General features: G+C 37.1%; 1 protein-coding gene across 3 annotated transcripts; it reads left to right on the top strand.

The window, feature by feature from the left end:
• Positions 1 to 2,429: 2,429 nt before the first annotated feature.
• LOC110882950 (serine/threonine-protein kinase D6PK-like) lies at positions 2,430 to 20,727 on the top strand. 3 transcript variants are annotated; one of them, XM_035975905.1, is made up of 4 exons: positions 2,430 to 2,665; positions 3,592 to 4,068; positions 16,308 to 17,423; positions 19,771 to 20,727. In XM_035975905.1, exons 2-4 carry the CDS (start codon positions 3,725 to 3,727, stop codon positions 20,621 to 20,623), a joined length of 2,313 nt encoding a protein of 770 aa, XP_035831798.1. In that variant the 5' UTR covers positions 2,430 to 2,665; positions 3,592 to 3,724; the 3' UTR covers positions 20,624 to 20,727. The 3 variants fall into 3 exon arrangements, with proteins under 3 accessions (XP_035831798.1, XP_035831800.1, XP_021986525.1); XM_035975907.1 differs by having other exon boundaries at positions 3,592 to 4,216; positions 16,468 to 17,423; XM_022130833.2 differs by lacking the exons at positions 16,308 to 17,423; positions 19,771 to 20,727 and adding an exon at positions 7,316 to 8,285 and having other exon boundaries at positions 2,432 to 2,665; positions 3,592 to 5,172.
• Positions 20,728 to 24,830: the final 4,103 nt, after the last annotated feature.

Here is a 24,830-nt window from a genome sequence, read left to right as displayed (position 1 = left end):
CATCACCATGGTTACTTATGAAATGGATGAAAAGACCCTTAATTTTAATGAAAAATGAATGTTGAGTGACCTGATTGGAACACTTTTAAAACTTGAATGACCTAATTGGAACACTTTTAAAACTTGGTTACTATTCTACAAAATTACCCCTACATTTAAACTTATATAAAAACACAGATTTTCACATGATTACTTTTACTTAGTTTATAAGTTTACTTTTTTTTTCTTAACCAGTTGGCATTTTCATTATGATTTAAAAACACAACCTTTTACCATATGGCATAATATAATATTTTTTTGAGTGAATTTCAAAGATTGTTCTTTATCTTTATACCCATTTTCAGGCGCTGTCCTTTATGTTTAAAACTGACAAGTTTTGTCTTTTATGTTTTCATATCATACACGTTTTGTCCTTTAGGCCTAACCCAATTAGTTTTTTCAGTTAAATTTGGTCATGTGCTTTGCACATGAGGGCATTTTTGTTAATTCAAAGGTTGCGGAAGCTTTGAGCTGTAAATCTACCGTTGAACTTACTTTTGAATTGACAAAAATGCCCTCGTGTGCAAAGCACATGACCAAATTTAACTGAAAAAACTAACTGGGTTAGGCCTAAAGGACAAAACGTGTATGATATGAAAACATAAAGGACAAAACTCGTTACTTTTGAACATAAAGGACAACGTCTGAAAATGGATATAAAGATAAAGGACAATCCTTGAAATTCACTCTATTTTTTTTAAACGGTGAACTTCATGTATAAGGTTACCACACTCTTTAAATCGGAGAGCTACGTATTGCCCCACTTTGACCAGGCTATGTTGTCTTAACCGGACCCACGCTGATTTCAACGTTTGACTTTTTTGGGCGTTCCCTTGGGAAACCATACCGCCGGCAGAACTCTCTGGCGTAACAAACGGAGGGACGAAAACCTGGTTGGGCTTGGGAATCGAACCAACAACCTTACACAAGGCCTAGTTCAAATCCTTTATTGCCTATATCCACCCTAATATTATATAACTGAAAATTGAACCTAAGTTTAGTGGGGGGCCTGGGGGCATGTATGGCTAATATAATATAGTTAAATGAAAGGTATAACTTTATATGGTCTCATAATTTCTACTTTTATTCCGTATAAATATAACGTGTACCAAAACACCAAATTTGAGATCCTATTGAAAAGTCTTCTTTAACTAAGACATTAAATTTAATGAAACGCTACAAATTCAACCAATTTACACCAACTTCGGCCTAACAACAATTCACCAATTTTTTTCATTTTCATTTAACACAATTAATTTTGGTCTTTATTAATTCATTTCATACCATTTTTATACTTTAATTATTAATGATATTTCATAAATGTTACAAATAAGTTTGATACGATAATCAATTTATCTTTATCACTCATTCTAAATTCTAAATTGTTAAATTTATATCTAAGTTACCTTTTACAAAAGAAAAGTGTAGACAAATAAATGAAATAATCTCAAGTATTTATCATTGATCGGTAAGAGTCTCAACTATAAAAATAATCACGGATGATCCAACTTTTTAACCTATTGTCCACCAACGAACATTTTCTAACCAAGGTCTAACTCAGTTAATTTTTGATGGCATGGACGCTGATATAAAGCAAACTTTGTTATTTGATGAGGGATGATTTGTGTTAAAAGAACAAACGTAAGAGACTCAAATGTTTAAAGTTAGACTGAACCTGTTAACTGAGACAAACCTTAACGTAAAATGCATTTTTTGAACGACCAACTAAATCACTGGATAAGCATCCTGGGGTGCCCTCAATTGAGCAAATACACCCCCTCCTCCATAACAGTCAAAGTTGGATGCATACCCGAGCCACCGGTTCTGGGGAAATCCCGTCCGTCCAAAGGCTCACTGCGGTAAAACCCGGTTCAGCTCGGTTGCCAGCACCAATGTCCTTTAAAGTGCTACTAGTGGGAGTTAAACATGGGACCTCAAGAAAAGAAAACAAGTGACTAATCAATAGACTAACTTGTCAGGAAACGTAAAATGCATTTTACTTTTTTTTTGAACGGCAAGCAACGACGTGCTAACTACCGTGACATCGGACGTTGTGGCCAAGGTCGACTACTCGACCGCCACCAGCTCCTTGGCTCTCCCAGATGCGTGGAAACCCGACCTCCACTCTCCCGAAGGCACGACAGTGAAATAATCGGTAAAACCTCGCCTTCCATCCAAAACGAACTAACGCCACCTGTATTCACCCTTCACCTAGATGTCACAGAAAATAATAGGAAGAGTGAGAGTCGAACCATTTTACTCTTGAAATAAATTATTAATTATGTAATAATGATAAATTGATCCAAGAGGGTGGGACCCAAAGAGAGTTGATAGGGATCCAAATAAGAGAGATGTGAGGGCCATTCTCAGAATCAGATACTGTCGTTATACGCCTACATACATCACACTCAAACATGGCCTTTCACTCCCCTCACACACACACTAGATGCTCTCTCTGCACACACACTCACACACACACCAAACCCCCTAAGCTAACCTAGGGTTCCATTCTCACTTCAACCCTAGATCTCCATTCACATTCACCCCCCCTCTTCTTCATCCCCTTTCTGTACTTCCAATCAGATTCTTCACTCTCATCTTCAAAGTATCCACCTTTATATCTTCTGTAAGTCTGTTCTTGAATCTTGTTTTAACTGTTTTTTTTTTTTTTTTTTTTTTTTAATTGGTTTAATTAGTGGTGATGATGGGGTTGAGTTTTTTGAAATCTTTAGATCTCTTTCTTGGTATTTACATTTTAAAGTTTATTATTTTATTATTTTTTTGGGTATTCACATTTTAAAGTTTATTAATTTATTATTTTTTTGGGGGATTTAGATGTTTTTTTGCTAGTTAAATCACTTGTTTATCTGCATATTTGTTAATCTTTTGCATATTTGATTTTATTGATTATGTTGATGAATGATTTGTTTACTCACCTGGTCCCATTTAACTTGATTTTCTCTCATGAATTATTTGGGGATTTACAGAAATTTTGGAAGATTCAATATCTGTTTTCAATATTAATATTCACAATTTCAAGTTTCAAATTTTTTTAGGTTTTTTTTTTATTTATTTATTTTTTTATTTTTATAAATTGTTAGAATAGATGGTGTGAATAAGTATGCCATTGATAAATAACTCCAAAAGAATTGTAAAAAAAAGGTGATCTTGATGATTTTTCTTTACATTTGTTTCATTGTAGGGTTCATTCCACTTTTTTTAGGTTTTTTTTTTAATTTATTTATTTATTTATTTATTTATTTTTATAAATTGTTAGAATAGATGGTGTGAATAAGTATGCCATTGATAAATAACTCCAAAAGAATTGTAAAAAAAAGTGATCTTGATGATTTTTCTTTACATTTGTTTCATTGTAGGGTTCATTCCACTTTTTTTAGGTTTTTTTTTAATTTATTTATTTATTTATTTTTTTATTTTTATAAATTGTTAGAATAGATGGTGTGAATAAGTATGCCATTGATAAATAACTCCAAAAGAATTGTAAAAAAAAAGTGATCTTGATGATTTTTCTTTACATTTGTTTCATTGTAGGGTTCATTCCACTTTCATTTTGCCCAAAAAATACAACTTTTGGTTGAAGATTTGGGCATTAGGGCATTAGGGCATGTTTCGATTCTCAAAGTGATAGCGAGCGAACGATTAATACTTGCGTTAAACGTTATAAATGGGTTCACTTTACGGTACCCACGAGATTGTCGAATTGAAAGATGAACCGACATTGAGTGATTTTCGGATCGATAAGGGGAAAAAGGCGAAAGGGTGCAGTCGATACATGGAAGACGACATCAACAAGCTATTCGAAGGTATTAGTATGCGACATTCGTTTAATGGTTCAAGTTTCTCCGATGAAACGTGTGGGGCGACGCCTAGAAAAAACCCGTCGAAGAAGCCGATGCGGATGAGTTTATCGTCTTCGTCGGGAATCGGGTATCCGGAGCCCGTTTCGTTAAAACAAGCGTTGCGGGGATTATGCATTTCGCAAGCTTCGGAAATGGCTGCTGTTAAAAGATTGTCATTGCCGTATAGCAATAGTCCGCAGTCAACCCCTCGGTTGAATCTCGAAAAGTCAACGAAAAGCGTCGGGCTTTTGAAGGAGATGTTGCGTGCACCGGAGTCCGATAGTCAATCTTCGAACGAACCAGTGCAAGAGAAGAAGATTATTTCGAATTCAATTCGTTCACCAATTCGACCCGAAGATTCATTGGATTCGGTCAACTCTGAAGTCAACTCAGTAAGTAATCGTGACAAGAATAATGTTACGCCAAGTAAGTCAACACCGAGATCACGTTACAAAGGAAAGTCGATAAGAACGTCACCTCGTGTGGTCAAGACGGTGAAGACGGTGATTCGGACGAAGAGCGCCGTGAAGAAAAAGTCAAAGCCGGAATTGACTTCCGCTACTACCGCTTCAAACGCATCCGTTCCAGCGAAATCCCAACTGATATGCCAAAAATGCAATTGTGCGATAAAAGATGCGAAAACCGAGTCGAAGAAAGACTCTCGGTCGCTTCTTTCGTCGAGTAGTACGGAAAACGGGATGAACAGAAAAGTCAACGATTTGGTCAACTATGGTAAAACGATTTCGGTTCTACACAGTAAGAACTCGAAATACGGAGATAAAGGCGAATTCACTCAAAGTTCAAATAGCAGCATATGCGAATACAGTACGAGTACAAGCATTAGCGAAGAACGAAATCTCAGTGGATGCATTGTTATTAATCGACCGCATATGTCGAAAGATATGAGGTGGCAGGCGATTAATCACACGATGAAACAAAACGGGTTTCTCGGATTGAGACATTTCAATCTGTTGAAAAAACTTGGGTGTGGGGATATCGGTACGGTTTATCTTGCGGAATTAGTTGGCACAAATTACCCTTTTGCCATTAAAGTTATGGATAATGAGTTCTTGGAACGACGGCAAAAGATGCCGAGAGCGCATATGGAACGGGAGATTTTGAGCATTTTGGATCACCCGTTTTTACCTACGCTTTATGCGCATTTTGTTTCGGAGAATTTGTCGTGTTTGGTTATGGAGTATTGTCCGGGTGGCGATTTGCATGTTCTTAGGCAGAAGCAGCCTGCTAGATATTTTCACGAACAAGCGGCACGGTAAGTCAAACTTCTGGTCAACGTTTGTGCAAGTTTTATTGTTAGGGAAAAGTGTGTGAAATAAAAATGATGTTTACGTTTTCGTCGGATTTAGCAACCAAATTAGAAACCAACTTATCACTACTGAGTTTACTTGCGCTTTTAGTAGCATAAGGCGCGTTATTTTTCAAAAAGCGCACATAAGGCTCAATTTTTCGGCAAAAAGTTGACCCTGAGGCATGCGCCTCATGTATGCCCCATATTATTGTGCAGCAGGTTGTTGTACCACATGCTTTTCAGGTTGTACATGACTATATGTATGTAAATTTTATTATAAAACATATATAAAGCTTAATTGTCTCTAAATATTGGATAAATGATGCTAGCAAGCTATAGAAAAAATATATAAAAAAATTATATAATTATTTGCGGCAAAGCGGTGCGCTTTTGCGCCTGGTGCTTCCCGCATTGGTTTTAGACTTTGTCGCTTTTGTGCACTTCACGCTTTTTAAAACCAAGACTGTAGCAACAAATGACCTTTTCGACTGGTAGTTGGTCGTTTTTTGCTGGTTATAAATTAGCTATCGTGGTATACTTTTTTTTGGTCATTTTAGCGTAGATATATATGACACGTCATGTCTGATACGTTGCATATAATGAACGTTTTTAAAAGTAAAACATTTTTCGAGTTTTATTTTACAAGCATTTTTTGATTATGTGGCAACTGACATGGCATCAACCAATGCCACATAAGCATTTAGCTGGAAATATCAGTCGAAACGAGGTTGGTTACTAGAATTGGCGATAACTTATAAGTCGGTTTCTGATGTGCCGGTTTTAAAACTAAAATTGGTAAATAAATTATAAGTTGGTCTCTGTTTTGTGTCTATTCCAAAGTTAGTTATAAATTGGAAAAAAATGTAAAGTTAGGTACTTAGGTCCCTTTCAGAACATATATTTTCATTTGTTTAAGTGTAACAGAAAGCAGGATAGATTTGATGACATGTGATGATAATGTGGTATGTTAGAGGATGTCTTTTTTTTTCTTTTTTTTTTTTTTTTTTTTTTTTAATCTTCTTGAGTAAATTGCCATTTTAGTCCTTGAGTTTTTGTCCAAATTGTCATTTTAGTCCAAATAGTTTATTTTTTTCTCCTCTGGGTCCTGACTTTTCCATTTTCTTGCCATTTTGATCACATTGCCTAACTTCGTCTAAAAACCAGGTTATAATCAGGGGTATTTTTGGCATTAAATTATTTTGAGGTTTATAAATTCTGATGTAAACTACCCCTGGTTATCACTACACAGTACACAACAGTTATGCCAAAAATACCCCTGGTTATAACCAGATTTTTAGACTGAGTTAGGCAATGTGATCAAAATGACAAGAAAATGGAAAAGTCAGGGACCCATAGGAGAAAAAAAACTATTTGGACTGAAATGGCAATTTGGACCAAACCTCAGGGACTAAAATGACAATTTACTCTATTTTCTTTAATTGACTTGTACATGTAAACATGCCACATTAGCATGATAAGATTGGTGGTTTATTTATTGGGCCCGTTCGCTTTATTTTTAGTTTTTTTCATCAATTTTTTTCGTTAGTTTTTTTCTGTTCATGATGTCAAGCGTAAAGGTGGCAACTTTGACCCGTTTACTTGTGAATGGGTTGATTTGGTCGTGTTTTTTTGTCAAACGGGTCAAATAGAAATTAGTTAGCCAAAGTTTTTATTTAAACTTTAAAGTATACAAGTAAATAACCTTTTAATTATGGCAAATCGGAAATAAATAATCCCACCTAACTCAATTTGGCCGATAATAATCCGAACTGGTCATTTTTTTTGTAAAATAGTCCGCCGTTAAAATAGCTTAACGGAGTTAAGTTTTTTTTCCGAATTACAAACCGAGGTTTTAGGGCTTTTGATCAGAACGAGGATACGAGTCGATTGATGTAAAACTTTCGATCAGCCTGTGTTGGGTTGACCCGGATAAAAAAGTAAAAAAATACAAAAAAATTTATCTGGGTCAACCCAACACAGGCTGGCCCGTTTCATCTTGTTACCGGGCCACAGGCCGTTTTAGGTTTATGATATATGCTTTCTTTAATTGATAATTTATCAATCCTATAACTAATCTTGTTTTTTTTTTCTGTGTTTATTCATACAGGTTCTATGTTGCAGAGGTTCTTCTTGCTCTAGAATACTTACATATGCTCGGAATCGTATACCGAGACTTGAAACCCGAAAACATTTTAGTTCGAGAAGACGGTCACATCATGGTCACAGATTTCGACCTTTCCCTTAGGTGTTCCGTAAACCCAACTCTACTCCAACCCTCTTCGTCGGGCCCACTTGAGCCACCTAGGATGTCGGGCCCGTGCGCAGGTTCAAGCTGCATCGACCCATTTTGCATCAAACCCACCTGCCAACAAGTCTCATGCTTCAAGTCTAGACTCTTATCCGCACCAAAATCCCGTAAAGCAAAACCCGACTTAACCGCACTAAACCGCTCATTACCACAGCTCGTGGCCGAGCCAACGGAAGCTCGATCCAACTCGTTTGTCGGGACCCACGAGTATCTAGCTCCGGAAATCATCAAAGGAGAGGGTCACGGGAGTGCAGTCGATTGGTGGACTTTCGGTATATTTCTTTACGAGCTTTTATACGGGAGGACACCGTTTAAAGGGCCCGGTAACGACGAGACGTTAGCCAATGTGATATTGGAAAACCTTCGGTTTCCCGAAACGCCGTTGGTTAGTTTTCAAGCGCGGGATTTGATCAAAGGGTTATTAGTAAAAGAGCCCGAAAACCGATTGGGGTCACAAAGAGGAGCGGCTGAAATTAAACAACACCCGTTTTTTGATGGGTTGAATTGGGCTTTGATACGGTGTGCGTCTCCGCCCGAGCTGCCCGAACCGTATGATGTCACGGTTTCTAAAGCCGCTTCGTTAGAGAAAGCGAAAAAGTATCTGGATTACAACGAGTCTTCCGATGGGCATCTCGAGTTTGAGTTGTTTTAGTGACAGGGCCCATATTTAATCTGAGAAACTGTACAAGTCATTGTTAGTTTTGAAATATTTAATCAGGGCTTTTTTATAAGTTATTGCAATGAAATTTCGACGTATTTGCATGACGAATGCTGCGAGTTTTTCGGCCCATTGGCTCGGCATATAAAACCAAAAATCTTAACCGGATTCTGTCGTCTGAACTGTGTTATGGAATACTGAACTGTGTTATGGAATACAGTCGTTCTTTTTTAGTATTGAGCGTCGGCTTAAGTTGGTTTCAGGGTCATGTTTGGCACCTAACCAACGGTTACGGTTAAGGTTTTTTTATTAACCAATAACTCGGTTATGGTTAAGGGCGTCTTATAACTGAACCGATACCTTTGGAACCGACACCTAAACTATGGTTTAGGACTTTATGCCCATTAACTTTGCTAAAATATTATCTCTATTTGGTTTGGTCCCTCCTAATTTTTCGCCTTAAGTGGGATTTTCAATACTTAACATGTCAAGGTGACTGAATTTTTTTCCATTGACTGCTTTTGTTAATATGTACGTGAGTCGGTCTTCTGATCGAACAAATGGAAGTTCTATGAGCCCGGTTTCAAGTTTCTATTTGATGAAGTGTCTGTCGACTTAAACTTGTTTTGTTCGGTCATGTTGTACTAGGTTTTCTGATATTTGAATTGTAGTTTTATTGTCACACATAATCTGACTTGCCTTGGTTTGAGAATACCCAATTTCTATTAGGAGTCTCCGTATCAATACAATTTCTTCAAGTCCCCGTGCTATCACTTACAATTCTGCTTCAACACTCGAAAGAACTACCACCTTTTGTTTCTTGCTCCTACATGTGACAAAATTCCCATCAACTAGAGTGAAATAGCTAGATGTTGATCTCCGATTTCCTTTATCACCTGCCCAATCGACATTAGTGTATAATTGAACCTTTAGATGTCTGTTGTTTTGAATAAAACTCCATGACTAGGTGTCCATTTGAGGTACCTAATAATTCTCTATACGACTTCCATGTGAGCAACTTGAGGTTGATGCATGAACTGGCTAACTACTCCGAGTACGTAGGCTATATCTGGACGAGTTTGTGGGAGGTAAATTAGCTTTCCTACCATTCATTGGTATTTCTCCTTGTCTGCTAGCTCAGCTCCTTCATATATAGGTTTTGGTTTGCCATCATGGGAGTATTTGTAGGTTTGTAGTCAATCATCCATGTTTCTGCCAACAAGTCAAGGATGTATTTTTGTTGGCAAATGAAGATCCCTTGTTTGGACCTTAGTACCTCAATCCCAAGGAAATATTTGAGTCTACCCAAGTCTTTCGTTTCGAATTCTTTGAACAAACTTGCCTTTAACTTTGTCATTTCATCTTCATTGTTTCTTGTAATTATCATCTCAACGACATAGATAATTAGACAGGTAACACATTTGTTTCTTCGTTTGAGGAACAAAGTATGATATGAATTACTCTGTTTAAAACCATACTTCTTCATAGCTAGCATAAATCTACCAAACTAGGCTCGGGGGATTGTTTTAGCCCGTATAGAGATTTCTTCAAACGACATACTTCTCCGGGATTAGAGTTTTCAGTGAATTCGCAATGCGCTTCCATATAGACTTATTTTTTAAGCTCCCCATGTAGGAAGGCCTTTTTTTACGTCAAACTGATGGAGTGGCCGCTCTTTATTTGCAAGTATTGAAAAAAGAACCCTTATTGTATCAATTTTGGCTACTGGAGAAAAAGTATTGGAGTAGTCAATCCTGTATGTTTGAGTATAACCTTTGTTAGTGCATGCATCTGTCGACTTTGTCTTGTATCGAGTCTTAGTCTAGATAGGTTAGATCAGGGCACATAGATGGAGAAAAAGGATGTTGTATATGTGATTTCGCTTGAGAGTAATTTTGTAGGTGATTTCGCTTGAAGCTGTTTAAGCGAAATCAGACTTTAGTTATTCCGCTTGAGTGAGCATTAGTTGAGGTTTCGCTTGAATGGTGATTCCGCTTGAGCATGTTCAAGCGGAATCAGAGACACTATATATAGATGATGTGAGGTTTGTGCGAAATCAGTTGTGTAAGTTCTTGAATTCCATACCGAGGTGCTGCCGGTATGAAGATTGATTGTAATTGTTGTTATTTCAATCTAATCAGTGTTTAAAGTGAAGATTTAGTTGTTTCTACCTTTGTTTCTTAGTTTCCACCTCTGAAACGAAGTAAAACTCCTCTGAACGACTCGTTCGGGTCAATACACGATCCTACAACCTTTGGTTACTAGATGGGCTTTGTACCTCTCAATAGATCCATTTGGCTTATGTTTTATAGTAAAGACCCAACGACACTCTACTGATTTTTTTTCTGGTTGGAGGGTACATTTTCCCCATGTGTCATTTTTCTTTAGTGCAACCATTTCGGCTTCCATTGCCTCTTTCTAGTCATCTAATTTTAGAGCTTGCTCCATGGTAACTGGAATTTCCCCTGAATACAGAACTGGGCAGAACGGAGCAATGAAAAAAGAAAATCAACATTGGTATTATTCGATTTGAAGGTTGTCTATGACTCTTGGCCAAAACACACGTCTCCCAATTTAAGACTTTATTTAAAGGAAACAAAATAGGTAATAAACGATATAAATAACCAGTGGATGAGTGTTCTATCTTCGGTGTGATAACCAAGCATCCTTTTCTGTAGTTCCATGAGCTAGCATCACAGTACCTTGTCGAGTCACTTCATCCACATAGTACAATCCTTGGCGTTCTGTACCACGCCCAATGATCATTCACGTCCTGATGTCCTGTAAGATGCAGAAGTAGGGTGCATTAGGACTATACAATTCAGTTCTTTCGTTACATGACTGATTGACAACAATTTGTAGGATAAAGATGGAACATAAAGACAATTTGATAATTTCATGGTTGGTGAAATTTCAAAGGTTCCTCCTTCGTTCATTTGAATTACTTTCCCATTTGCAGTATGTATTCGAGATTTCAGAGGTTTTGATTTTGAACATATGTCGGAAATATCGAAGGTCGGTGTGTCCATAGCACCGCAATCAAAATTCCATGACTCATTGTTCTTTTCAATTTTTGTTGCCATATTGACTTCCAAAATTGTACCAAAATTTTTAGGTACATCCGGAACTTGAGGGACACATTTGTTACTTCCTAAAGTTGTTAGTTGTTTATTAAATCTAAAGTTTTAGAATTAAAAAATTTGGCGTTAAAATGGATTTTTGAGAATGTGGAGGGTTTGAGGTATAATTCCCAAATCCTATACCTGCATCACTCGTTCTTCATTTTTTTACTGCAACGAAACATCCCACAGCTTCATCTTCTTTATTGGTTTTTATCTGGTGGTGCCCGCTGCTGCTGGTCTTTCGATTTGCCATACTTTCCCCTTTTGTGTCCATTACCCACCATTCGGGATATCCCACTAGTCGGAAGCAATGCTCTTTTGTATGCTTTGTCATGCCACCATTTAGTTTATTTTTATCAATCCAGAATGACGAATTAACCTTTTGGTCTGACCAGTGGTCTTTCAAAACAAGCCCTAACCCATCAAAGTCATCGGTGGAACTTAGGCTAGATGCTAACCCTTGTGATACTGACCGAGAATGTTTTGGTGTGGTGTCTCCTTTCAGACCGCAACTTCGGTCGTTGTATAAGTGTTCGGTCGATTGCATTGAGAAATTGAAATAATTGATGTTCTGACCTGATTTTATTGTATGTGGGAATGTTGGTAGCATAGGTCATCGTATTAGGGTCTCTCTGTTCAGTCTCTCCCTAGATATCCTGCTTCACAATCCTGAATCTCGGAAGCACGGAAACGCCATTAAGGTGCCGTCTCCCGTCCCGGGGACTGCTAGGGGACGGAAACGGCACGGGGACGGCCGGGAAACGTCCCCGGCATGTTTGGTACGGCCTGGAAACGTGCTGCAGAAGGGGACGGGGTTTGGGGACGTGCAGGATACGTTTTCGTCAAGTATCCGTTTATTTTTTTTGGTTTAAAAAAAGATTTTTTAATCCTATTCTAAAATAGCTTACAAAGATGGATACTATGGAACCGAAGTCATGGTGGGCTAACTTTGGTGCTCAAACCCCTCTTCTCCAAACTTTAGCTTTTAAATTACTTTGACAACCTAGTTCGTCTTCATGTGCTGAGCGAAATTGGAGCACCTATGCATTTATCCACTCGCTTAGGAGGAACAGATTGACTACAAGTCGTGCTTAAGACTTGGTTTACATCCACAACAATCTTCGGCTTTTGTATAGGGGCCCTAATGATGGTGTAAATATGTGGGATGTGGGTGGAGATGCTTTTGACTCAATGGAAGATGTTGGATTTTTGGAGTTTGCTGATCTTTCATTAGATGAACTGGAACTTGAAAGCGATTTGCTTGTTAACGTTTGATTAGATTAGGAAGATATGGATTTTTGAACTTTACATCAATATATAACTATTTTGGGGTTTTGTGTTACATTGTCTTTAACTTATATATATTTTTTTATATGTTTTTATTCACGTACCCGTCCCGTCCCCGCTTCTTGAATTTTTTAGTTTTGCCGTTTCCCGTTCCCGTACCCCGTTCCCGTACCCGTCCCCGTACCCCGTTCCCGTACCCGTCCCAGTGCATCATAGTCCATAATTCCTCTAACGGTATGCCATTCTACTTGAACTCATTTGCCCTGACGTGGAGATCGAAAGTTTGGAGTTTGCCTTTGCCGCTACTATACGTGACCATAAGAGGGCCTAATAACGTTTTCGCTGTTGGGCTGACTCAATATTTTGAATAAGCCACGAAAAAAATAACAAGATCATCTTGTTCGAGTGTGTTCTGGTGGGTCTTTAGTTAGATGGTTTAGAAAGGCTTTCGATTTCCCCTCTATGACGACTCGCATTATCCGAGCCCATAGAGGATAGTTTTGGTTTGTGAGGTTTAGGCTTAATTTTAGGCTATCGAAGGGGTTTGGTTTGGAATTCTAAGTTTAGGTTTGAATGCCACTTTTTAGGAGGTTGGCAATTTGAATAGCCAAGCTATTCTCTGTATCGGACATGGCTGGTTTAGTTATGGTAGATAATGAGAAGACTTGATCCTAGGATCATCAATACCGCTCTAATACCATGTTGTCAATGTCAACATAACAGAGCAATTGAGATAAAGGTTTTTCTTAGGCTATAAAGGTGTGGTCAGGACCCAAACTACTATTCTCTTACTTTAATTTATTTTAGTGAAAAAGGAAATATTGAAAAAGGAAAGGAGGTTCATGTTTGTCATGGTTTAATCCATGCCAACCATGATGGATGAGAGAAGAGGGTGTGTAGCAATCAATTAATAGTTCTACGTAGCGATTGATGACCCAATCCATGTTCCCACACCCTTTAACCTTATTTTGGTCATTGAAACCAATACAGATTATATATCCTATACAATTTGTCACAAATGGAAATACAATAAAAGGGATGGCTAGAAATTAGTCTAGAAATTTGTCAATCTTGATTTGCAAGGAAGTATTTTTATTTCGGAAATGATGGAGGCTGATCCCACAATTTTCTCAATCTAATATTTCGACAAAGAAGTTAGGCAAAAAAAATATGATGAATTCTTATTTCCTAAAAAATATCTTTTATTTGCTTCGATCATCACCCTCTCTATATATACATACAATCTAAAAGCAAAATATGTCCGAATGGTTTCAATAAGCTGAAAAATAATGAGATTTTCATTTTATCTAAAAATCTATTGGACAATTAATCGAATTTAACCAAAACAGCCCCATAACCGATGATTGGTTATGATTAAATCTCCATAACTAGTACAAACCAAACCGACTTTGCACACCTGAAGTCGAAGCCCGATTAAGACAACATAGTTTGGTCTGAGTATGACTTTTATGAATTTATTTGATTTTTCATCACCATTTTAGTATTTATCTACTTTCCTTTTCCTTGTATTTCACCATAAGTTTGGGAGGTCTTTTTATTTCCTATATTGTAAAACTCTATTAGTATTTGGAAGATTCGTGGAATAAATGATTGATTGTTTTGTTTTGTTTAAGAAACTTATAATTTGTTTTCTTTCTCTTGATAAGCTTTCTTCCATTATAATCTTCATAGCCGAGCTCTATCACTTACTTATCATTTAGCTAACACATTTGTTATATTTATATATATATTTTTTAGTTCTTGAATACGTAGTTACATATACGTATTGTAACCGATCAAAAAAAAACATATATGTATTGTAATCATGAATTTATGTAACATATTTATCATTAGCCAACACATTCCATGTTTTCTTAGTTCATATTTTTGATTTACCAATTTCATTCGTCTGGTTACATGGTACTTAACACCAAACATATAATTAACACCCATGATAAAATCTAGTATTTTTTTGTCTTTTCATTAATCAAGATGCAAACAGAAGAAAAATAAAGAAATGTCGATCAAACGACTTTTTCTTATATACAATCATGCTAAAGCTTTAAAAACAATACCAATAACATAAACATTGTGTATCGCTATTGCATTCTCCCCAAGCAGGATTCCTGTGTATCTCGTTACACAACTTTTGACACTTATCATAATCACAATTACCGCCTGGCAAATCATCATACCTACTACATGTGACTGGTTTACTTACGTTCAACGTGCTCTCAGCACCTTCGTTATTAATCTCAGCATCTAACACAAACCAATAAACGTAGTCAAAAATTCAAAATTCATATATGTTAAAAGCATATAATAAAATGAATCTAATCTAATCTACTTACCTGTCTGTGTTGATGTTGTGATAACTAATAACAGTGTTATACACATGCTAATAGTAAACTTCATCGTCGCTTATTTTTTGTGCTTTATGTTCAAGGTTAGTGTTGAAGTGAAAAGTTTTGTTTTTGCTTTTATAGGATTCTTTAAAGTTATAGCATTAAATAATTATCTTGTCCGTTTAACATATTAAATGATATATGTTACGATTAGGCCTCTAATTTAAATGATAACGGTAAAAATAATTATATCAAAATAATTATGATTATTTATTACATATTTGAATTGGTAACGGTAAAAATAAAGTTAACTTAATATATAGAAATATGAATATTTGTCTTCTATTTTTTATGAACATAACTTATATATATATTATTCTTTTACTCTTTTTCCACATATGATACAAATATTGTATATGATACAAATATTTTATTTTTATAAGTTTTTAAATGGTATTGAATCTTATTAACCTAGTCTTTTTCCACAATTTTCTCAACACAATTTTCTCAATCTAATATTTCAACAAAAGCAAACAAGTTCACATTCCTAAATGCATAATATGATGAGTTCTTCTTTCCTAAAAAAATATTCCTTTACTTCAATCATCACCCTCTCTATATATACAATCTAGAGTTATTTACTTTTTTCGTCCCTGTGATTTATCAAAAATCACTATTTCAGTCCATTAGTTTAAAAATTACGATTTCAGTCCCTGTTCGCTTTCATAACCATTTCAGTCCCTGTACTAACATAATAAATGGATTGAAATGGTCACGAAAGTGAAACCACGGGGACTGAAATGGTTACGAAAGTGAAACCACGGGGACTGAAATGGTTACGAAAGTGAAACCACAGGGACTGAAATCACAATTTTTAAACTAATGAACTGAAATAGTGATTTTTGAGAAACAACGGGGACGAAAACAATAATTAACTCTACATTCTAAAAGCAAAATATGTCTGAATGGGTTTTAATATGCTGAAATATAATGAGATGTTCATTTTATATAAAAAAATGTTTGATAATACGTTTGATTACAACTCTTTTTCTCACACTTTTATTTAATTGATATGGGCTAAAACATACTTTTTAGTAAGAGTTAATTACACAAATGGGTCATGTGGTTTATACATAATTTCGCCTTAGGGTACTAACTTATTTTTTTAACAGGTTTATGTTCTATGGTTTCAATTTTGTAACACCTTTGGGTACCAACACCAAAATTAGTTAATTAATAACTAAAATACTCTTGCATTTTTTTAAGTTTATCAATGTAACACATTTGGGTACTAACACCTACTTTTATTTAAGTTTAAATCAATTTTACAAAATCTATTTATGCATTTCGCAAGCTTCGGAAATGGCGGCTGTTAAAAGATTGTCAATGCCGTATAGCAATAGTCCGCAGTCAACTCCTCGGTTGAATCTCGAAAAGTCAACGAAAAGCGTCGGGCTTTTGAAGGAGATGTTGCGTGCACCGGAGTCCGATAGCCAATCTTCTAACCAATCTTCGACCGAACCAGTGCAAGAGAAGAAGATTATTTCGAATTCAATTCGTTCACCAATTCGACCCGAAGATTCATTGGATTCGGTCAACTCTGAAGTCAACTCAGTAAGTAATCGTGACAAGAATAATGTTACGCCAAGTAAGTCAACACCGAGATCACGTTACAAAGGAAAGTCGATAAGAACGTCACCTCGTGTGGTCAAGACGGTGAAGACGGTGATTCGGACGAAGAGCGCCGTGAAGAAAAAGTCAAAGCCGGAATTGACTTCCGCTACTACCGCTTCAAACGCATCCGTTCCAGCGAAATCCCAACTGATATGCCAAAAATGCAATTGTGCGATAAAAGATGCGAAAACCGAGTCGAAGAAAGACTCTCGGTCGCTTCTTTCGTCGAGTAGTACGGAAAACGGGATGAACAGAAAAGTCAACGATTTGGTCAACTATGGTAAAACGATTTCGGTTCTACACAGTAAGAACTCGAAATACGGAGATAAAGGCGAATTCACTCAAAGTTCAAATAGCAGCATATGCGAATACAGTACGAGTACAAGCATTAGCGAAGAACGAAATCTCAGTGGATGCATTGTTATTAATCGACCGCATATGTCGAAAGATATGAGGTGGCAGGCGATTAATCACACGATGAAACAAAACGGGTTTCTCGGATTGAGACATTTCAATCTGTTGAAAAAACTTGGGTGTGGGGATATCGGTACGGTTTATCTTGCGGAATTAGTTGGCACAAATTACCCTTTTGCCATTAAAGTTATGGATAACGAGTTCTTGGAACGACGGCAGAAGATGCCGAGAGCGCATATGGAACGGGAGATTTTGAGCATTTTGGATCACCCGTTTTTACCTACGCTTTATGCGCATTTTGTTTCGGAGAATTTGTCGTGTTTGGTTATGGAGTATTGTCCGGGTGGCGATTTGCATGTTCTTAGGCAGAAGCAGCCTGCTAGATATTTTCACGAACAAGCGGCACGGTAAGTCAAACTTCTGGTCAACGTTTGTGCAAGTTTTATTGTTAGGGAAAAGTGTGTGAAATAGAAATGATGTTTACGTTTTCGTCGGATTTAGCAACCAACTTCGGATTAATCACAAATTAGAAACCAACTTATCACTACTGAGTTTAGTTGCGCTTTTATTATAAAACATATATAAAGTTTAATTGTCTCTAAATATTGGATAAATGATGCTAGAAAGCTTTAGAAAAAATATAAAAAAATTATATAATTACGTGCGCCAAAGTAATGCGCTTTTGTGCCTGGTGCTCCGCGCATCGGTTTTAGATCTTGTCGCTTTTGTGCACTTCATGCTTTTTAAAACCTAGACTGTAGCAAACACATGACCTTTTCGACTGGTAGTTGGTTGTTTTTTGCTGGTTATAAATTAGCTATCGTAGTATACTTTCTTTTGGTCATTTTAGCGTAGATATATATGACACGTCATGTCTGATACGTTGCATATAATGAACGTTTATAAAAGTAAAACATGTTTTCGAGTTTTATTTTACAAGCATTTTTTGATTATGTGCATAGTTGTTAATTGCGACCATAGCGGTCGCTATAGCGCGATTTATAGCGACGTGACCTACTGTCGATATTTGGTTCATAGCGATGGCTATCGAATTTAGCGACATTTATTATTATTTTTTTAATTTTTTAATTTTTTTAATGTTATAAAGGGTTATAGCTATAAAATAGCTAGATTTATAGTTTTTTGTTAAATATACATGTAAAATAGCATATATACAAGGGTATTTTGATGAAATATACATATAAAAATTCTCAATTCTTTTTCTAGTGTAATCGCTATTTATAAAATAGCCGTCGCTATTTGTCGCTATTCGCTACGTAGCCTAGCCATGCCTTGTCGCTATTCGCTATCGACAACTATGATTATGTGGCAACTGACATGGCATAAACCAATGCCACATAAGCATTTAGCTGGAAAAATCAGTCAAAACGAGGTTGGTTACTAGAATTGGCGATAACTTATAAGTCGGTTTCTGATGTGCCGGTTTTAAACTAAAATTGGTAATAAATTATAAGTTGGTCTCTATTTTGTGTCTATTCTAAAGTTAGTTATAAATTGAAAAAAAAAATGTAAAGTTAGGTACTTAGGTCCCTTTCAGAACATATATTTTCATTTGTTTAAGTGTAACAGAAAGCAGGATAGATTTGATGACATGTGATGATAATGTGGTATGTTAGAGGATGTCTTTTTTTTTTTTTTTTCTTGAGTAAATTGCCATTTTAGTCCCTGAGTTTTTGTCCAAATTGTCATTTTAGTCCAAATAGTTTTTTTTTCTCCTCTGGGTCCCTAACTTTTCCATTTTCTTGCCATTTTGATCACATTGCCTAACTTAGTCTAAAAACCAGGTTATAATCAGGGGTATTTTTGGCATTAAATTATTTTGAGGTTTATAAATTCTGATGTAAACTACCCCTGGTTATCACTACACAGTACACAACAGTTATGCCAAAAATACCCCTGGTTATAACCAGATTTTTAGACTGAGTTAGGCAATGTGATCAAAATGACAAGAAAATGGAAAAGTCAGGGACCCAGAGGAGAAAAAAAACTATTTGGACTAAAATGACAATTTGGACCAAACCTCAGGGACTAAAATGACAATTTACTCTATTTTCTTTAATTGACTTGTACATGTAAACATGCCACATTAGCATGATAAGATTGGTGGTTTATTTATTGGGCCCGTTCGCTTTATTTTTAGTTTTTTTCATCAACATTTTTCGTTAGTTTTTTTCTGTTCATGATGTCAAGCGTAAAGGTGGCAAATTTGACCCGTTTACTTGTGAATGGGTTGATTTGGGTCGTGTTTTTTTGTCAAACGGGTCAAATAGAAATTAGTTAGCCAAAGTCTTTATTTAAACTTTAAAGTATACAAGTAAACAACAACCTTTTAATTATGGCAAATCGGAAATAAATAATCCCACCTAACTCAATTTGGCCGATAATAATCCGAACTGGTCAATTTTTTTTGTAAAATAGTTCGCCGTTAAAATAGCTTAACGGAGTTAAGTTTTTTTTCCGAATTACAAACCGAGGTTTTAGGGCTTTTGATCAGAACGAGGATACGAGTCGATTGATGTAAAACTTTCGATCAGCCTGTGTTGGGTTGACCCGGATAAAAAAGTAAAAAAATACAAAAAAATTTATCTGGGTCAACCCAACACAGGCTGGCCCGTTTCATCTTGTTACCGGGCCCACAGGCCGTTTTAGGTTTATGATATATGCTTTCTTTAATTGATAATTTATCAATCCTATAACTAATCTTGTTTTTTTTTTCTGTGTTTATTCATACAGGTTCTATGTTGCAGAGGTTCTTCTTGCTCTAGAATACTTACATATGCTCGGAATCGTATACCGAGACTTGAAACCCGAAAACATTTTAGTTCGAGAAGACGGTCACATCATGGTCACAGATTTCGACCTTTCCCTTAGGTGTTCCGTAAACCCAACTCTACTCCAACCCTCTTCGTCGGGCCCACTTGAGCCACCTAGGATGTCGGGCCCGTGCGCAGGTTCAAGCTGCATCGACCCATTTTGCATCAAACCCACCTGCCAACAAGTCTCATGCTTCAAGTCTAGACTCTTATCCGCACCAAAATCCCGTAAAGCAAAACCCGACTTAACCGCACTAAACCGCTCATTACCACAGCTCGTGGCCGAGCCAACGGAAGCTCGATCCAACTCGTTTGTCGGGACCCACGAGTATCTAGCTCCGGAAATCATCAAAGGAGAGGGTCACGGGAGTGCGGTCGATTGGTGGACTTTCGGTATATTTCTTTACGAGCTTTTATACGGGAGGACACCGTTTAAAGGGCCCGGTAACGACGAGACGTTAGCCAATGTGATATTGGAAAACCTTCGGTTTCCCGAAACGCCGTTGGTTAGTTTTCAAGCGCGGGATTTGATCAAAGGGTTATTAGTAAAAGAGCCCGAAAACCGATTGGGGTCACAAAGAGGGGCGGCTGAAATCAAACAACACCCGTTTTTCGATGGGTTGAATTGGGCTTTGATACGGTGTGCGTCTCCGCCCGAGCTGCCCGAACCGTATGATGTCACGGTTTCTAAAGCCGCTTCGTTAGAGAAAGCGAAAAAGTATCTGGATTACAACGAGTCTTCCGATGGGCATCTCGAGTTTGAGTTGTTTTAGTGACAGGGCCCATATTTAATCTGAGAAACTGTACAAGTCATTGTTAGTTTTGAAATATTTAATCAGGGCTTTTTTATAAGTTATTGCAATGAAATTTCGACGTATGCTGCGAGTTTTTCGGCCCATTGGCTCGACGTATAAAACCAAAAATCTTAACCGGATTCTGTCGTCTGAATTGCGTTTTGGAAATACAGTCGTTCTTTTTTAGTATTGAGCGTCGGCTTAAGTTGGTTTCAGGGTCATGTTTGGGACCTAACCAACGGTTACGGGTTAAGGTATTTTTATTAACCAATAACTCGGTTATGGTTAAGGGTGTCTTATAACCGAACCGATACCTTTGGAATATCATAACACCTGCATATCTCTAATTTAGATGTGATGCATTTTTATTCTTAAAAGTGTATAGTTTAGGACTTTACGCCCATTAACTTTGCTAAAATATTATCTCTATTTGGTTTGGTCTCTCCTAATTTTCCATTGACTGCTTTTGTTAATATGTCTACGAGTCGGTCTTCTGACCAAACAAATGGAAGTTCTATGAGCGTGGTTTCAAGTTTCTCTTTGATGAAGTGTCTGTCGACTTCAACGTGTTTTGTTCGGTCATGTTGTACTAGGTTTTTTGATATTTGAATTGTAGTTTTGTTGTCACACATGATTTGACTTGCAATGGTTTGAGAATACCCAATTTCTGTTAGGAGTTTCCGTATCAATAGAATTTCTACAAGTCCCCGTGCTATCCCTTACAATTCTGCTTCAACACTCGAGAGAGCTACCACCTTTTGTTTCTTGCTCCTCCATGTGACAAAATTCCTGCCAACTAGAATGAAATAACTAGATGTTGATCTCCGATTTCCTTTATCACCCGCCCAATCGACATTAGTGTATAATTGAACCTTTAGATGTCCGTTGTTTTGAATAAAACTCCATGACTAGGTGTCCATTTGAGGTACCTAATAATTCTCTATACGACTTCCATGTGAGCAACTTGAGGTTGATGCATGAACTGGCTAACTACTCCGACTACGTAGGCTATATCTGGACGAGTTTGTGGGAGGTAAATTAGCTTTCCTACCATTCGTTGGTATTTCTCCTTGGCTGCTAGCTCAGCTCCTTCATATATAGGTTTTGGTTTGCCATCATGGGAGTATTTGTAGGTTTGCAGTCAATCATCCCTGTTTCTGCCAACAAGTCAAGGATGTATTTTTGTTGGCAAATGAAGATCCCTTGTTTGGACCTTAGTACCTCAATCCCAAGGAAATATTTGAGTCTACCCAAGTCTTTCTTTTCGAATTCTTTGAACAAACTTGCCTTTAACTTTGTCATTTCATCTTCATTGTTTCTTGTAATTATCATCTCAACGACATAGATAATTAGACAGGTAACACATTTGTTTCTTTGTTTGAGGAACAAAGTATGATATGAATTACTCTGTTTAAAACCATACTTCTTCATAGCTAGCATAAATCTACCAAACTAGGCTCCGGGGATTGTTTTAGCCCGTATAGAGATTTCTTCAAACGACATACTTCTCCGGGATTAGAGTTTTCAGTGAATTCGCAAGGCGCTTCCATATAGACTTATTTTTTAAGCTCCCCAATGTAGGAAGGCCATTTATTACGTCAAACTGATGGAGTGGCCACTCTTTATTTGCAAGTATTGAAAAAAGAACCCTTATTGTATCAATTTTGGCTACTGGAGAAAAAGTATTGGAGTAGTCAATCCTGTAAGTTTGAGTATAACCTTTGGTTACTAGATGGGCTTTGTACCTCTCAATAGATCCATTTGGCTTATGTTTTATAGTAAAGACCCAACGACACTCTACTGATTTTTTTTCCTGGTTGGAGGGTACATTTTCCCCATGTGTCATTTTTCTTTAGTGCAACCATTTCGGCTTCCATTGCCTCTTTCTAGTCATCTAATTTTAGAGCTTGCTCCATGGTAACTGGAATTTCCCCTGAATACAGAACTGGGCAGAATGGAGCAATGAAAAAAGAAAATCAACATTGGTATTATTCAGTTTGAAGGTTGTCTATGACTCTTGGCCAAAACACACGTCTCACAATTTAAGACTTTATTTAAAGGAAACAAAATAGGTAATAAACGATATAAATAACCAGTGGATGGGTGTTCTATCTTCGGTGTGATAACCAAACATCCCTTTCTGTAGTTCCATGAGCTAGCATCAGAGTACCTTGTCGAGTCACTTCATCCACATAGTACAATCCTTGGCGTTCAGTACCACGCCCAATGATCATTCCCGTCCTGATGTCCTGTAAGATGCAGAAAGTAGGGTGCATTAAGACTATACAATTCAGTTCTTTCGTTACATTACTGATTGACAACAATTTGTAGGATAAAGATGGAACATAAAGACAATTTGATAATTTCATGGTTGGTGAAATTTCAAAGGTTCCTCCTTCGTTCATTTGAATTACTTCCCCATTTCCAGTATGTATTCGAGATTTCAGAGGTTTTGATTTTGAACATATGTTGGAAATATCGAAGGTCAGTGTGTCCATAGCACCGCAATCAAAATTCCATGACTCATTGTTCTTTTCAATTTTTGTTGCCATATTGACTTCCAAAGCCGTACCAAAAGATTTAGGTACATCCGGAACTTGAAGGACACATTTGTTACTTCCTAAAGTTGTTAGTTGTTTATTAAATCTAAAATTTTAGAATTAAAAAAATTTGGGGTTAAAATGGATTTTTGAGAATGTGGAGGGTTTGAGGTATAATTCCCAAATCCTATACCTGCATCACTCGTTCTCATTTTTTACTGCAACGAAACATCCCACAGCTTCATCTTCTTTATTGGTTTTCATTTGGTGGTGCCCACTGCTGCTGGTCTTTTGATTTACCATAGTTTCCCCTTTTGTGTCCATTGTCCACCATTCGGGATATCCCACTAGTCGGAAGCAATGCTCTTTTGTATGCTTTGTCATGCCACCATTTTAGTTTATTTTTATCAATCCAGAATGACGAATTAACCTTTTGGTCTGACCAGTGGTCTTTCAAAACGAGCCCTAACCCATCAAAGTGATCGATGGAACTTAGGCTAGATGCTAACCCTTGTGATACTGACCCGAGAATGTTTTGGTGTGGTATCTCCTTTCAGACAGCTGCATAAGCAGCTTCGATCATTGTCAAAGGGTCCCACCGAGTATTTCCCTTTTAATGGAATCATACTTTCGGTCGATTGCATTGAGAAATTGAAATACTTGATGTTCTGACCTGATTTTATTGTACGTGGGAATGTTGGTAGCATAGGTCATCGTATTAGGGTCTCTCTGTTCAATCTCTCCCCAGATATCCTGCTTCACAATCCAGAATCTCGGAAGCACGGAAACGCCATTGAGGTGCCGTCTCCCGTCCGGGGGACTGCTAGGGGACGGAAACGGCACGGGGACGACCGGGAAACGTCCCCGGCATGTTGGGTACGGCCTGGAAACGTGCTGCAGAAGGGGACGGGGTTTGGGGACGTGCAGGAAACGTTTTCGTCAAGTATCCGTTTATTTTTTTTTGGTTTAAAAAAATATTTTTTAATCCTATTCTAAAATAGCTTACAAAGATGGATATTATGGACCCAAGTCATGGTGGGCTAACTTTGGTGCTCAAACCCCTCTTCTCCAAACTTTAGCTTTTAAATTACTTGGACAACCTAGTTCGTCTTCATGTGCTGAGCGAAATTGGAGCACCTATGCATTTATCCACTCGCTTAGGAGAAACAGATTGACTACAAGTCATGCTTAAGACTTGGTTTACATCCACAACAATCTTCGGCTTTTGTCTAGGGGCCTAATGATGGTGTAAATATGTGGGATGTGGGTGGAGATGCTTTTGACTCGATGGAAGATGTAGGATTTTTGGAGTTTGCTGATCTTTCATTAGATTAGATGAACTGGAACTTGAAAGCGATTTGCTTGTTAATGTTTGATTAGATTAGGAAGATATGAGATTTTTGAACTTTACATCAATATATAACTATTTTGGGGTTTTGTGTTACATTATCTTTAATATATATTTATTTTTTTATATGTTTTTATTCACGTACCCGTCCCGTCCCCGCTTCTTGAATTTTTTAGTTTTGCCGTTTCCCGTTCCAGTACCCGTCCCCGTACCCCGTTCCCGTACCCGTCCCAGTGCATTATAGTCCAGAATTCCTCTAACGGTATGCCATTCTACTTGAACTCATTTGCCCTGACGT

Source organism: Helianthus annuus, chromosome 1 (genome assembly GCF_002127325.2).
Source record: "Helianthus annuus cultivar XRQ/B chromosome 1, HanXRQr2.0-SUNRISE, whole genome shotgun sequence".
In the NCBI taxonomy this organism is placed as follows: Eukaryota; Viridiplantae; Streptophyta; class Magnoliopsida; order Asterales; family Asteraceae; genus Helianthus; species Helianthus annuus.
The sequence above is the reverse complement of the archived record's forward strand: the minus strand, read 5'-3'. Positions and strand labels throughout refer to the sequence as shown.

Coding starts and splice junctions, on each gene's coding strand:
- LOC110882950 (XM_035975905.1), top strand. CDS start 3,725: ATGGGTTCACTTTACGGTACCCACGAGATTGTCGAATTGAAAGATGAA. Junction 4,069..16,307: donor GAAATGGCTGCTGTTAAAAG/ATTGTCATTGCC, acceptor GGCTGTTAAAAG/ATTGTCAATGCCGTATAGCA. Junction 17,424..19,770: donor TTTCACGAACAAGCGGCACG/GTAAGTCAAACT, acceptor TTATTCATACAG/GTTCTATGTTGCAGAGGTTC.